Genomic DNA, 15,907 nt, shown 5'->3' on the forward strand with positions numbered 1-15,907 from the left:
CATTTTACTTTCACCCAGCAATATTACCAAGCACTTCACACAACACACCAATACACATCACCACACTTAGCACCACACAATCCACCCCACACATCACCCACACCACCCCATGGCACCGCAAAGACACCCCAGGTTTTCTGAGGATGAACTCAGGGTCATGGTGGAGGAAATTGTACGGGTAGAGCCACAGCTCTTCGGGACACAGGTGCAGAACACCACCATTGCCAGGAAGATGGAGCTATGGAGCAGAATAGTCGATAGGGTCAACGCTGTGGGACAGCACCCAAGAAATAGAGACGACATCAGGAAGCGGTGGAACGACCTACGGGGGAAGGTGCGTTCAATGGTATCCAGGCACAACATCGCGGTGCAGCGGACTGGCGGCGGACCCCCACCTCCTCCCCCAGAATTTACAACATGGGAGGAGCAGGTCTTGGCGATCCTGCATCCTGAGGGCCTCGCAGGAGTATCTGGAGGAATGGACTCTGGTAAGTCTCTTCTTCACTACTTCTTCCCCCCCACCCCACCAGCATGCCAACTCATACCCCCACCCTCACCCTCACCCCCATCACACCTACTCCTTGCAAATGTCTCACCATCACAACCCACCCATCCCAACCCCATGCCCTGCATGCGACCACAAAGCATGGACACCCATCACCAAAGCATGCCCACTGCACATACCCATCCCCCCCTAACCACCGTCACAAAAGCCCCCACACGGGAATGCCAGCACTGGGGTACACGGGCACCCACCCATTGCACACTATGGCACACACAGATGCAATAACCATACTTTTATACCCCTGCAGGACCCGAACGCCACGTCACCGTGCAGGAGGGTCCACAAATGTCCACTCCACACCCAGAAGAGGCCCACAGTGAGGACAGCACCTCTGTCGACCTGGATCTAGATGACCAGCCCGGCCCATCGGGGACCTCGGGACAGTCGGTTCCCCTCAGACAGCCACAGGCCATAGCAGACCTTCCCCCCTCTGAGAACACCAGCACAGCACCCACCCAGCGGGCCCATCCCTCTGTCCCCAGGACACGTCAATCAGCGGTGTATCCACCACTACAGGGCACCCAGGTTAACCTACCACCCCAAAAACAACAGGGACCTGGGGGCAGTAGTAGTGGGCACACGGTCCAGGGGACAGAGGCCCAGGGAAACAGGGGAACTGGGAGGGCTGCTGTGCGACAGGGGGGGGACAGGCCCAGGGAACCCACTCTCCACGAGGCCCTCTCCTCCATCATGGGAGCATACCACCACTCCCAGGAGACGATGGCGATGGTCCTGGCCAGGTTTCAGGAGATCCAGCTTCTGCAGGAGGAACAGTATTTGGGGTTCAGGGAGGAACTACGAAACATCAGTTCCGCCCTGGCCACCATTGTAGGGGCTCTGAATCAGGTAGTCACCCCATTGCGGGACACTGTGGCACCACAAAGGGCCCCTGACACTAGCATGGACCAAGAACTGCATACCACCTCTGCCGGCGCTAGTGGACAGGAGGCCCCGCCACAGGACCAACAGGACACCAGCACCCCTCCCCCTGCAGAAGGAGAACCACCCAGCAAGCGGGCCCTGAGATCCAGGAAGAAGACAGAGTAAGATGCCAAGACCCCCGCCAGGAAAGGATACCTCCCTGATTGTCATCCCACTGTCCCACATTGACACCCTGTCCATCCTAATACTGCCCATGCTCCACTTTCCGCAGGCATTTGGACAATGCACCTGTGATACTAATAGTCTGGACTCTGCCATGGACAATCCTCCACCATCACCCCTCACCGATTTGCAACCACCCACCAATATAGAGCACTGAAATAAACACAGTTATTGCACAAAACATTCAGGAGTCTGGCTGTGAGTTTGTACAAATGTATTAGACATTACCATGCCAAAATGCATATTTACATTGTGATGCCAACATACCACTGTCACACAGCTGTAGTCCATGGGGAAACAAAGCAGATGTCACCCAGTGGGGCCCACATCTCTGAAATCCGAAGGGAAAGTCACAACTCAGTTACCATACACTGGGGGGAAAGATCAGACAGTAGAGAGGTAGTTGTGTTTAAGTATATGTAATATGCCGGTGTGGATTCTTACCTGTGTGTCATTGAAAATACTGTGTCGTCCTCTTCGGCTTCCTCGTCTTCACTCTCCACAGGCTCCACAGCTGCTACAACACCAGCATCTGGACCATCCTCCCGCAGAAAAGGCACCTGGCGTCGCAAAGCCAGGTTGTGAAGCATACAGCAGGCCACGATGATCTGGCACACCTTCTTTGGTGAGTACAATAGGGATCCACCTGTCATATGGAGGCAGCGGAACCTGGCCTTCAGGAGGCCGAAGGTTCGCTCGATCACCCTCCTAGTTCGCCCATGGGCCTCATTGTACCGTTCCTCTGCCCTTGTCCTGGGATTCCGCACTGGGGTCAGTAGCCATGACAGGTTGGGGTAACCAGAGTCACCAATTAGCCATACACGGTGCCTCTGGAGTTGACCCATCACGTAAGGGATGCTGCTATTCCGCATGATGTATGCGTCATGCACTGAGCCAGGGAACTTGGCATTAACATGGGAGATGTACTGGTCTGCCAAACACACCATCTGTACATTCATCAAATGATAACTCTTCCTGTTTCTGTACACCTGTTCACTCCTGCTGGGGGGTACCAAAGCCACATGTGTTCCATCAATCGCACCTATGATGTTGGGGACATGTCCAAGGGCATAGAAATCACCCTTCACTGTAGGCAAATCCCCCACCTCAGGGAAAACGATGTAGCTGCGAATGTGTTTCAGCAGGGCAGACAACACTCAGGACAACACCTTGGAAAACATAGGCTGGGACATCCCTGATGATATGGCCACTGTTGTTTGAAATGACCCACTTGCAAAGAAATGGAGTACTGACAGCACCTGCACTAGAGGGGGGATCCCTGTGGGTTGGCGGATTGGTGACATCAGGTCTGGCTCCAGCTGGGCACACAGTTCATGAATAGTGGCTCGGTCAAGCCTGTATGTCAGTATGACATGTCTTTCCTCCATTGTCGACAGGTCCACCAGCGGTCTGTACACGGGAAGATTCCTCCATCTCCTCGCATGTCCCAGCGGACGGTGCCTATGAAGGACAACAGCGAGCACAGAGTCAATCAACCCACAGGTACGTAACCACAGATTGCACATAAGACAATTCCCAATGCATTGAATGGCTTGTATGAGTGTTGATGCAAGGCCTAGGTATGTGTGACGCAGTAGAAAGAAAGCCATGTGGGCCCCTGAAATGGCGGCTGCCTGACCTGTGAAGTGCGACAATGGGATGTGAGGTAAATGCGCTGGCGTGGCACACCGTGGCGGTAGGCGGTCGAAGACCGCGGCGCTAAGCAGCATTGGTTAACATTGAACCCTATGGGTCTCAGGAGCAAATGACGATGTGCGCCGGCGGTCCCGGTACGCACCGCCGCGGTACGCACCGCCGCGGGCGTGACCGCCATTTTCTATCTGCTTAATCACTCGATACCTGATCTTCGACAGGAGAGGACCTACACTGCAAGTGCTGCTGTGACCTCGGTCTGGAAGAGACAATGGCTCATGCGACTGGGGAAAGGGCCCCTGCCTTCACTGCTCAGGAATTGCTTGTGGATGGGGTCCTCCCCCAGAATGCGCTACTCTACGGTCCTCCAGACCAACAGGTAAGTACACTGGGACCATGCTTTGTGGCCAATGCCTGTGTTGAGTGGGGTGGATGAAAGATGGTGGGGAGGGGAGCGAATGAGGCATGCATCAAACGACGGATGAGAGCATGTGCCACATGGCAAGGGTAGGGATGGGGGGCCACTCACATTGAGGGTGCAGAAGGTGATGACTCTTTTTCTCCCCCTGTACATTTCACATAGGTCAGCGCCCACCAGAAGATCGATATTTGGCGTGCCATCGCCAAGGACGTTCGGACCCTGGTGGTCCACCACAGATGGGGCAGCCACTGCCGGAAGAGATGGGAGGACATCCGACGCTGGAGCAGGAAGACGGCGGAGGCTCAGCTGGGGATGGCCTCCCAACGTGGGAGGGGTGCCAGTCGGACTTTGACCCCCCTGATGTCCCGGATCCTGGCGGTGGCCTACCCCGATTTGGATGGCCGCGTGAGGACATCAAGCAGACACAAGGGGGTGAGTACACTCTCATCCTGGTGACTTTGCGCGCAGTGGAGGTGTCTGGGTGGGGGAGGAGGGCTGTGGGTATCCCTAGGCCAGGGCGATTTCTGTAGGCTAGGCCCCTCCATAAGGCATGGCCCTGTGCAGCCGCCCCCCACCTCTGTAGGGTGCCAAGTACAGATATTCATGGCCCTGTGTCATCTATGTGTGCAGATGTCGTCCATAGGCTTGTAGGCCATGCCCCACGGATTGAGTAGTCGACCCCAAGTGCGCGGCGTAGTGCAGGGGGCTTCTGTGTCTGTCCTGTCCGCCAACGGTGTCGCCAATGCATGCACTCAACATGTCTTTATTTTCTCCCCCCCCTTTTTTGTGGTCTTCCTGTTCATGTGTGCATTAGCATCATCAGGCGGAGGAGGAGTGGCATCGGAGCACAAGGGAGCTGCATCCCACATGGCCATGGAGGGCCATGCAACGGACTCCGAATTCACCAGTGGGACAGAGGGCGAGGGGAGTTCCACAGCGGGGACTCGGGCAGACATAAGTGACACGGACTCGTCCTCTGAAGGGAGCTCCCTTGTGGTGGCGGCAACATCTGTGCCCCCCGCAACAACAGGTACAGCCGCCACCCAGCGCACCAACACCACCCTCCCAGCAGCCCCTCAGCGTTTGCCCCGTGCCCGCTCACCCAGGAAGGTGGGCATCTCCTTCGCCCCAGGCACCTCAGGCCCTGCCCCAGTCACCCCTGCTGCCCTCAGTGAGGAGGTCATTGACCTCCTGAGGACGCTCACTGTTGGGCAGTCTACCATTTTGAATGCCATCCAGGGTGTCGAAAGAGAGGTGCACCAGAGTAATGCATACCTGGAGGGCATTCATTCTGGTCAGGCTGCCCTTCAGCGATCGTTCAACACTCTGGCCTCAGCACTGATGGCAGCCATTGTCCCTGTCTCTAGCCTCCCCCTCCAACTTCCTCCACCCATTCCCTATCACCTGTACCTCTGCCTATCCCAGACACACCATCAGACCAGCCTGCACACACCTCAACACCCAAGGGAAGCTCAGCCAGACATAAGCACCACACATCACACAGGCATTCCCACAAGCAACATCCACATACAGACATACCAACACCCACTGCCTCCACTGTGTCACCCTCCTCCTCGTCTCCCTCCTCCCTCCCTGTCACATCTACACTCACACCTGCATGCACAACATCTTCAGCTACTACGTCCATCACCAGCACACACACCAGAACCCCCCGCACACGTGCAGTCACCACCCCCACTACCATTTACATGTCCCCTGTGTCCTCTCTCAGTGTGTCTGTGACCCCCTCTTCCAAGATACACAAACGCAGGCAGCCACCCACCCAACAGCCATCCATCTCACAACAGCCTCCAGCCCAAGCACCTGCACCCAAAGACACCAGACGTCAAACTCCTACAACCACATCCTCTTCCTCCACTCCCATACCCAGTACACCTACCCGTCCCACTGCTCCTAAAAAGCTTTTCCTCTCCAAACTTAACCTCTTTCCACCAACTCCCCCACCCCGTCCATGTCATAGGACTACAGTCAGCACCTCAGCCACGACAAAACCGGGCACTGTCATGATAGTCTGCCATGGACTGTGGAGTCCCCCACCCTCCAGGGCAGCCATTTCAATACGGAGCCAAGGCACGGGCAGCCCACCCCCGGAGAAACATCCAAAGATAGGCAGTGGCCGGCGCGAGAGGGTGAAAACACCAGGCACAAAAACTCCTACCATGGCTCCGGCAGGAAGTGTGGAGACAGCTGGCACACCGCCCAAGGTGGGGAAGGGCCACAGGCGATCATTGAAGGCTGGGAAGGGCAGCACGCCCGACAACACCGCCAGCAACCCAGCTGGCCAGGAGGGCCCCGCCAGCCCCTTCCCAGGTGGGCAGGAGGCCACCACCAGGCCCGGCACTGCAGCCCAGGAGGGCCCCGCCAGCCACAGGACAGATGGGCAGGAAGGCTCTGCCAGCCACAGGACAGGTGGCAAATGAGCTCCACGCCATGGCCAGATCCGCTGAACTGGGCCCTTCATCTCAAGCACCGCTGAACTGGGCCCTTCATCTCAAGCACCGCTGAACTGGGCACCGCCGTCTCAAGCACAGCTGAACTGGGCACCGTCGTCTCAAGCACCGCTGAACTGGGCACCGCCGTCTCAAGCACCGCTGAACTGGGCCCTTCATCTCAAGTACCACTGAACTGAGCACCGCCGTCTCAAGCACCGCTGAACTGGGCCCTTCATCTCAAGCACCGCTGAACTGGGCACCGCCGTCTCAAGCACCGCTGAACTGGGCACCGCCGTCTCAAGCACCGCTGAACTGGGAACCACCGTCTCAAGCACCGCTGAACTGGCCCCTTCATCTCAAGCACCGCTGAACTGGGCCCTTCATCTCAAGTACCGCTGAACTGGGCCCTTCATCTCAAGTACCGCTGAACTGGGCACCGCCGTCTCAAGCACCGCTGAACTGGGCCCTTCATCTCAAGCACCGCTGAACTGGGCCCCGCCGTCTCAAGCACCGCTGAACTGGGCCCTTCATCTCAAGCACCGCTGAACTGGGCACCGCCGTCTCATGCACCGCTGAACTGGGCACCGCCGTCTCAAGCACCGCTGAACTGGGCCCTTCATCTCAAGCACCGCTGAACTGGGCACCGCCGTCTCAAGCACCGCTGAACTGGGCCCTTCATCTCAAGCACCGCTGAACTGGGCACCGCCGTCTCAAGCACCGCTGAACCATGAGCTGCAGGGGCTGGTCCGCATCTTTGTCGGGCAGGACTGCACGAAGCACTCTGGGCACCAGGCCCCCTCCAGAACCAGTGGAGACTGTTTTCCACTTGTGAGACTGTGGCTTTGCACTCCCCAGGATGGTCCAGTGGGCAAACCACCCACTGCAGAGACTTGTGAGACTGTGGCTTTTCACTCCCCAGGATGGTCCAGTGGGCAAACCACCCACTGCAGAGACTTGTGAGACTGTGACTTTGCACTCCCCCGGATGGTCCAGTGGGCAAACCACCCACTGAAGAGACTTGAGACTGTGGCTTTGCACTCCCCAGGATGGTCCAGTGGGCAAACCACCCACTGCAGAGACTTGTGAGACTGTGGCTTTGCACTCCCCAGGATGGTCCAGTGGGCAAACCACCCACTGCAGAGACTTGTGAGACTGTGGCTTTGCACTCCCCAGGATGGTCCAGTGGGCAACCCACCCACTGCAGAGACTTGTGAGACTGTGGCTTTGCACTCCCCAGGATGGTCCAGTGGGCAACCCACCCACTGCAGAGACTTGTGAGACTGTGGCTTTGCACTCCCCAGGATGGTCCAGTGGGCAACCCACCCACTGCAGAGACTTGTGAGACTGTGGCTTTGCACTCCCCAGGATGGTCCAGTGGGCAACCCACCCTCTGTAGAGACTTGAGAGACTGTGGCTTTGCACTCCCTAGGATTGAACAGTGGCCATGGAGGCCCCTCGTGGATCTGGCGTCGTACACTCATCTGGCTGAGGTGCCCTCCCTTCCCTTCCCCCTGAGGTGCCTGTAGTTTTCCTATCTGATGCCCCTGCAGTGTTCTCTCCGTTGGAGTCAGGTATCTTGTGTGGGCTTTGCCCATGTGATTTGGGCCCAGTGGTCCACGGACAATACATGCTACAATGCTCGGACTTGTACATTTATGTATATAACAGTTTTTGATGTGTATTTATATTTTTTTGCCATTAATACAGTATATTCCAATCTTCATAATCATTTCCTTTTGTATTTGCATTCTTCCGGGGGGTTTGGGGGTGTCACTCTGATGTGTTGCTACGCATTGATGTGTGTGTTGTAGTGGGTGAGGGTGAGGGTGGGGGTGTCGCGTATGTGTGTACCCGTAATATTTTCTCCTCCCCCCTCCCCTGTGTCGTAGGTGCAGTACTCACCGTTGTCTTCTGCGCCGGCGTTCGTGCTCCTGGTAGAGGAGTAGGAACACAATCGCTGGGAGTATGTGGAGTTCGGGTTCCATGCTGTCCTGATTCCTCGTGGGCTGTATGGAGGTGAGCGTTTTCCCTTCGAAATGGCTGTTTCCGCCGTGTTTTTATCGGCGGGGCTACCGCCCCGGAAAAGGTGGCAGATTGGTAGGTTGTGATACAGTGGGCGGTACATTGTCTCCCGCCTGTCTGTTGGCGATGACCGCCGCGCTGTTTGTGTTTGTGCCTCCGTGGTGGGCGGTGTGTTAATGTGGCGGTCTCTGTTGCCGGTTTCCGCCAGGGTCGGAATTACATTTTTTTTCCCGCCAGCCTGTTTGCGGTTTGGCCGCAGGTTTAACACTGACCTCCAGGGTTGGAATGACCCCCATAATCTGGCAACACCTGGGCCATATCTTGCAAAGGGTACAACCTGGCCATTAAACGGGGAAGAAGAATCTTGTCAGGGTCCCTCCACTTCCGCTTCATCACCTCCTAAATACAAGGATGAATAGGCACAGGTACAGAACTCTGGAACTGGCACAAAAAAGGGCCAGAGGAATTGTCAGGATCTTCATCCTCAGGAAAGTCCATGTTCATTTTAACATGCTTCACCAAAGGAGGTAATAACTCCTTGGAAATATATTTGCCCTTCTGCTCCTCTTGAGAAGGACCCTCCAACTCAGAACTGAACGAGGGAGAAGCAGCCACCCCAGCCGGAAGCACAACTGGAGGGGCAGCCTGCACTCCAATAAGATCTCCCGAATCAATTTGCGTAGATGGGCATCATCCCTTTTTCTGCTCCTCCGAGCATGCCTATGGGAAGAGGAGGAAGAGGAAGAAGTGGAGGAGGAAAATACCCCCACATGCCTCTGCTTGGATGTGTGTTTACCCATACTGAAACACACAGCACAGCCAAATGACAGGACCCAGCAACTATCACTTACCAACAGCAAGGAGTGACTCTAAAATCTCCCCCAAACAAGAAGGGGAAATGACAAGCACCTGAGGCTGCACCTCTAACTGGAGCCCCAGAGAAAAATTCAATAGGTCCTCGAAAAAAGACAGAAAAATAACCCCAAACGGAAGAAAAATGAAAGCAGACACTTACCAGCACACCACGGTGACCACCCCACAGTTACCACGACGTTGCCGTCAGGAAGCAGGAACCCAGAAGCTCAGGACGCCCTTCCTCAGCCCGAAGCCACCCCAGCCACAAAGAGCCGAACAGAGGACCCGCCCAGCGGTCCATCAGCATTCCCAGAGACCGCACTGCTTCGAGGCCAAGCACCTGAGCAAAAGCACAGCGGCAGCAAGCTTCCTCACCCCCCAGCCAGAGGAAGCCATCACGCAAGTCCCCGTAGGAGCAGCACATCCTCGTCACACCTGTCATGGACAGAAAAAAAGAACAGGAGGAATGCTAGGTAAGTACATGGTTATGTACTCCCCAGTGGGGGCGGGGTGGGGATACAGCATTCCTCGTATTCTTTTTTTCTGTCATGTAGAGATTCCTCTCCATATAGTAAGGAAGGGGACGAGGACGGTGGGACCTGGGAGTAATTGTGCTAGAGTGAAACAGTGAAATCTTGTAGATTTCACTGCACCATTCCTGCGGGCTTCCTAGCGGAGGAACACCTCCCTTGCTTATACTGTAGCTGGCACAGGTATAAGGTGGAGCAAGGGTTTACAAACTTGTACACTGGTCCCATCGTGCCAGTTTGTAAATATGGTGCAGGGTGGGGTACCCTTCTGCGCAACAATAGCATAAAAAATGACACTACTGCAGTGCAAAGGGCTTGTAAATGAACCCCATAGTTTCTCCACTTAGGCTTGTTAGTCTGAAATTCAAAAATGCTGTCTTGCAAGCTTTTGAGCAGGTGTTCAGTCCACTGAACTACTCTATCAAGCAACAAGTCATTGACCTGTCTAACACCTGGAAGAAGCACTGACGTAAGGAGTGCTGATCTCTTCCACAATACTAGTGAGTTATTTCAGTTACCATAACTTTTAAGAGACTGTGTCAAGTCTGAGACCTTTTCCCAGTCATATGTATAGGTTTTTAACCAGCATCATGTGCACTTTGGGCATTAGAACTGAGAATCTAAAGAGTGAAATTAAAATTCCCAGAATACAATGTGATGTTGAATTAAAAATAAACATAGCAGAATATGTTAACCCATAAAGAGCCAAGAGAGAAACTAAACATTGCATCAGAGAGAGTCTTTCACACATTACAGGACATCAGAGAACTAAATATGTACAAGATTCCCCAGAATTATGTATGGGAGAAATTTGAAAAGGAAGTGAAGATGTGCAAGGGAAGGACAGAAAGACACAAAAAGGAGGGAGATTGTAAAGGAGAAAGTAAATGAGACAAAAGGAGAAGGAAATGTGAGGGGACTCTCAGCATGGTGAGTGGAGAGTGACGGTGAGGTTAAAAGATATGGGAGGGGTATGGCTAAAGGTGGTAGAAGATCCACAAAGAACAGGGGAGAAGAAAGGGTAAAAAATGGGGAAGTGTGAGGGAAAAAGATGCGAGGAGAAAGAAGAGGAGTTAAAGAAAAGACACAAGGCAAAAAAGGAGCAGAATGTGAGAGACAAAAAGAGGCTTTGGTAAGAGAAGGGACAGACAAAAGGAGGGAGAGAAATTTAGAGAGGCAGAGACATGAGGGGGAAAAGAAGAGAAAAGCATGGGATAGAGATGAGACAAAGGAGTACATGGAGGAAAGAACCCTGTTTGTCAAAGTGAATGGATAGGAAGTGGACCAATTGATGAGAGAGTAAAGAGGGCAGGCTAGGTACAGAGAGTGGCAGTGTGGGAGACTGGTTATCAAAAGTGCAGATGAAAGAAAAGAGAAAGGGAATAGTGAATGGCAGAGGAAGAAAAGGAAGTCAAGAGGGAGGTAGGGGTTTCTTGAGGCATAACACATGATGGATGGATAATGCCTCATGGATACTACCTTAGTTTCCCTGTGGTTCAATATTCTAGGTGCTTGATCTAAAGGTTGGCCATGGAGTATTCTCTGAAGCCTGGTGGAAAGCTTGGATCTTAAAGGGAATCCACTGGTGGAATTTATTTCACAAAAGGGCTATTAACATGGAGGAAGCATTCAGCTGTATATCCAGTGTGTCAAGGGCCCTAGTGCAAGGAGGAAAATGGCCCCTCTAACCATTGTTTGAATTGTAAAATACTGCAACAATCAGGGCTCAGTGGGCCCCTCGGACCTCTGGGCCCTGGTGCCACTGCACCTGCTGCACAGATTGAAGTTACTTTCCCTGGAAGGGATACCAGTGGACTCAGTGTCAAACTTGGACTGTCCATAGTGACAGGCGTCAGACTGTGGAGTCCTGTTGCTCTGGGCTGCTTCTCTGCATCTTCCCTGATACTGATGTTTGACAGACTGAGACACAATAAGAAAGGCTGCATTTTTTAAATGCTGCATACTCTGCCTCTCTGTGGGTACCAGGGTCTACTTCATGACAAATTGAAGTTCTGATGTACATATGTATTTATTATATTAGTCACTGCTCTAGCTACAGCAGGTTTTTAAGGCTTCTTCGAGCCCATTACATTTCAGAAAAAGTGCTCATCTCAGAAAACAGTCTCTTTATGTGGACATAACTGCTTTGTTCCAGTCTGACAGCATGTCACAGGATTTAAATCACACATTCAGACACACTGGTAACATGGACATGTCACACATGAAAAAACTTACAATATAGCATCTATGAGCATTCATAGAATCAAAATCATAATTAAATGCTGTTTTATAATCTGCTAAATACAACTTCAAATGCAAAACCCAAAGCAGTCTAAAAAGTAAAACATTACTTTAAAAAGCAATCTCTGGGGGCTAACAACACTATCTCAGCTTCATAGTAAGTGGTTTCTCTAAGGACTTGAGAAACCTGAGCCTCCAGCTCTAAAGACCTTGGGCCATATTTATGCTTTTGACGCAAAACTGCGCTAACGCAGTTTTGCGTCAAAAAAATTAGCGCCGGCTAACGCCATTCTGAAGCGCCATACGGGCGCCGTATTTAATCAATGACGTTAGCCGGCGTTAGCCGCCGGCGCTGCCTGGTGTGCGTGGAAAAAAGCGACGTACACCAGGCAGCGCCGGCGTAGGGGGATATGGGGCTTGGGCGTCAAGAAATGGGGCAAGTCAGGTTGAGGCAATTTTTTCGCCTCAACCCGATTTGTGCCAATTTTTTTTTAACTCCCAACCCCCATAGAAATGACTCCTGTCTTAGCAAAGACAGGAGTCATGCCCCCTTGCCCAATGGCCATTCCCAGGGTACTTCTGTCCCCTGGGCATGGTCATTGGGCATAGTGGCATGTAGGGGGGCACAAATCAGGCCCCCCTATGCCACACAAAAAAAAAACACTTACCTGAACCTACCTTAATGTCCCTGGGATGGGTCCCTCCAGCCTTGGGGGTCCTCCTGGGGTGGGCAAGGGTGACAGGGGGTGTCCCTGGGGGCATGGGGGGGCACCCTTAACGCCTTTTGCAGGCGCTAAAAAACAGCGCAAAAGCGGCCGTACGTCATTTTTTTGGACCCGCCCACTCCCGGGCGTGAATTTTGCCCAGGAGTATAAATCCGACGCACATGCCTCGGAGTCGATTTTTTAGACGGGAACGCCTACCTTGCATATAATTAACGCAAAGTAGGTGTCCACGCAAAAAAATGACGCAAACTCCATGGACTTTGGCGCTAGACGCGTCTAACGCCAAAGTATAAATATGGAGTTAGTTTTGCGTCGAAATTGCGTAAAAAAAAACGACGCAATTCCGGCGCAAACGGAGTATAAATATGCCCCCTTGTGTCTCCACCTCCTCACATCTGTTGAGTCAACCCATAGTAGAATGCAAGCATTAACAATGAATTAACTTATATACCAACAGTCCTGATTCAGGAGGGAAACTTTATTTTTTAAGTCCAAAGTGGCTTCATTTTAGGTGTTGCCCACCTGAAATCTCTCCACTTTAATGTAAGTCAATGGGGAAAATCAGTTCCCCCAATTTTTTTCAAAATGTTCATCTTACCTGTTTCAAATGTTGTCATGCATGTCTGCAGCACATGCTTCAATGTAAACCTTATTTAAACCAAGGTGTTTGCTATTCATTAGCCAGTACGATTGGCAAATGAAAATGATTAGCATGCAGACAGCATACCAAAAATATGTTTATTTATATTGTGTATACCAATTATTAAGTAATGTTTAGAAAATAGTACATTGTTTGTACAAACACATGCTTTGCTGCAATACCAGGGCATTATTCATGTGAACCATACAATGATGCATGCAAACGATCACTTTACATGCAAATAAATATGTTGAACATACAAACCACTAGGTTAAATATGCAGATCAGCATGTACCACGAAAAAACTAGCGACTGAACATTTAAACCAAGATATTACTGACAGAAATCCGAAACGTGCATGAATGAACCTATGCAGCATGTATATGATCCATTTAAACATGTGTGTCAAGCTATATATAAGGCATGCAAATCAGTATGCTATTCAGGCAACCCAGCCATTTATGCATGGGAACCAATATGGCATTCATGCAAACTAGCATGTAATGCTTTCAACCCAATTAACTGTACACAACTAATATTTTACATATAAAAACCAGTACTTTACAGAAGTGAACCAATGTATTATGTATACAAACCATGCCACTATACAAGTCTATGAGTATATTATAAATGGAAAACACTATGTGATGCTTTCAAACTAATAGGCTACATACTTGGTTGAATATATTACACACACATTACAACAGCGATCCAATATAACATATAGATGATTCTATTCCTTAAACTTCGATAAGCATAGGTTATTCTTGCAAATCGATATGATATGCACACTAGTCAGAATGCTATGAATACAACCAGTACAATATGGGAGAAAACAAATATATTATGCAGCTCAGCTAATATGTTAGACCAGTGTATTATTCCTGCAAAGCACTAAAGTATTCATATAAAACACAATATTTTGCCTATGAACCAATTCACTATGAAGGCAAACCAATAGAGTAGGCCTACAAATAGTGTGCGTGGGGCCCTCTTTGTTATACATAGATCAGTATTTAGTGTGCATACACAAATGTGCTAAATAGACACAGCAGTGTGTTGTAAACATAAACCAGTATATTGAGACCATAATATGCACACCTTAAACTGTAGGATTTGTCACACAAACCAATATGCATGACAAGTGTACATGTACATCACCTACGCATTAACCAGCATACAGATTACTCAAATTATTATTTTTATATACCAACTAGTGTACTACATGGAAATCAATACAACTTGTGAGAATCAGTGTAGCCTACAGAAAGGCACATCTAATATTTTTCATGCATGTACCATGTATTTGGCTATATAAACTAATTTGTGTCACAAATGAGTTAACAGAATTTTGGCCTGTTTGGCACTTTACACTGCCCAGCCCTCACTTGACCTGCACTGGAATACTGTGGGCTGTGCACCATTGTCTACAATGTCAATCTGCATTCCCTTCTTTTACCTGTCTGCTTTCAGGGGCTGCTGTGGCTCTCTTTTCCGCCAATTTGCTTTTCAGCTCTGTGATCTCTACCTCCAACAAGTGCACAGCTTCCTCGTAGTCGTGCTCAGCACTGTGTGCCCGGTGTTGCTCGATTTCTGCCTCCTGTAGATAATGCTGCATGGTATGGTTCTCCGACTTCAGCACCAGTATCTCCTAGAAGCAAAGATTCAGGATTCTTGTTGAGAAAGATTTTTAAAACAATATTAAAGGATCTTTTATTTAGCCCAAATCACCAAATGTCGAAGTGCATACGACCAGTGTTGCCAATAATGCACCTTATTAAATGGCATATATTTTATCAAAGGTGGAAAGGTGAAAAGGTGATTGCCAGTCTGTTCGGATTCACACCGGAGACCTGCAAATTGACAGTACTTCTTAGCAAGTACAATAGATTCCTGAGGTATTTTAGGATTATGGGAGAAATCTTTATAATCCCAAACTTTATTCCTAAAACGTACTGGGTTCACTTTGCTATAAGTTTATGTAGGCCTAATCGCAGTTAACTGAACAGAAATGCAAACAAGCCGGAAAGCTCATCCTGTTCAATGTAAGGAACGGAGTAAAGGTTGAAGGATATTTCTTAACAATCAGCAGCATTAGGTGAGAGATGAATATGACACACCAGAGATGTGGCTTTTGTCTGTGGCACTCCTAAACTGGGAACAATAGAGCTGTGCCCATCTTTTATGCAAGACATGATACAGTGGAGGTGTGACCCTTCTCTATGAGAGTCTATAAACACTGGAGTTGTGGCAGACTTCCTGAATCAATGGACGTTACCATCTTCCAAGAGAATCTGTAACCAAAGGAAATGTGACCCTCATCTATGAGTCAACATCATTCATAACTCATGGAGTTCTGAAATAATAAGGAAGTGACCCTCTGGGAGTATGAAAATGTGACAACATAATGCCGATCCTACCCTCTTCCAAAAGAGAATGTAAACAGTCAGTACCCCCAAAGCAGGATAAATACTATGCCCTTTTAGTCACTTATCTATACATCATCAAGACTTCAAGGAGACTCTGTGCCCAACGCAGGGAATGTTTTTCTGGATCATAGGTTCTCCTGCTGCTTTGAACCTAAAACCTAGACTCTGCTAGAGTCCTGCTGCCATGAGCTAAGAAAGAGCTGTATTGCCAAGCAGAGGAAAGGGGCTAATTCCCCCACTTAGAAGACTAGCACACTGCATTACCCACT

At 50.5% G+C, this 15,907-nt stretch overlaps 1 protein-coding gene across 1 annotated transcript in view; it reads right to left on the bottom strand.

The window, feature by feature from the left end:
- LOC138261592 (syntaxin-binding protein 4-like) overlaps window positions 1-14,853 on the bottom strand; it is a 717,553-nt gene extending 702,700 nt beyond the window's left edge. The window contains exon 1 of the mRNA XM_069210693.1: window positions 14,669-14,853. Within this exon, the coding sequence (XP_069066794.1) occupies window positions 14,669-14,827 (159 nt within the window). The 5' untranslated portion in view covers window positions 14,828-14,853. The remainder of the gene's footprint in view (window positions 1-14,668) is intronic.
- Window positions 14,854-15,907: the final 1,054 nt, after the last annotated feature.

This window comes from Pleurodeles waltl, chromosome 10 (assembly GCF_031143425.1).
Source record: "Pleurodeles waltl isolate 20211129_DDA chromosome 10, aPleWal1.hap1.20221129, whole genome shotgun sequence".
Taxonomy (NCBI): Eukaryota; Metazoa; Chordata; class Amphibia; order Caudata; family Salamandridae; genus Pleurodeles; species Pleurodeles waltl.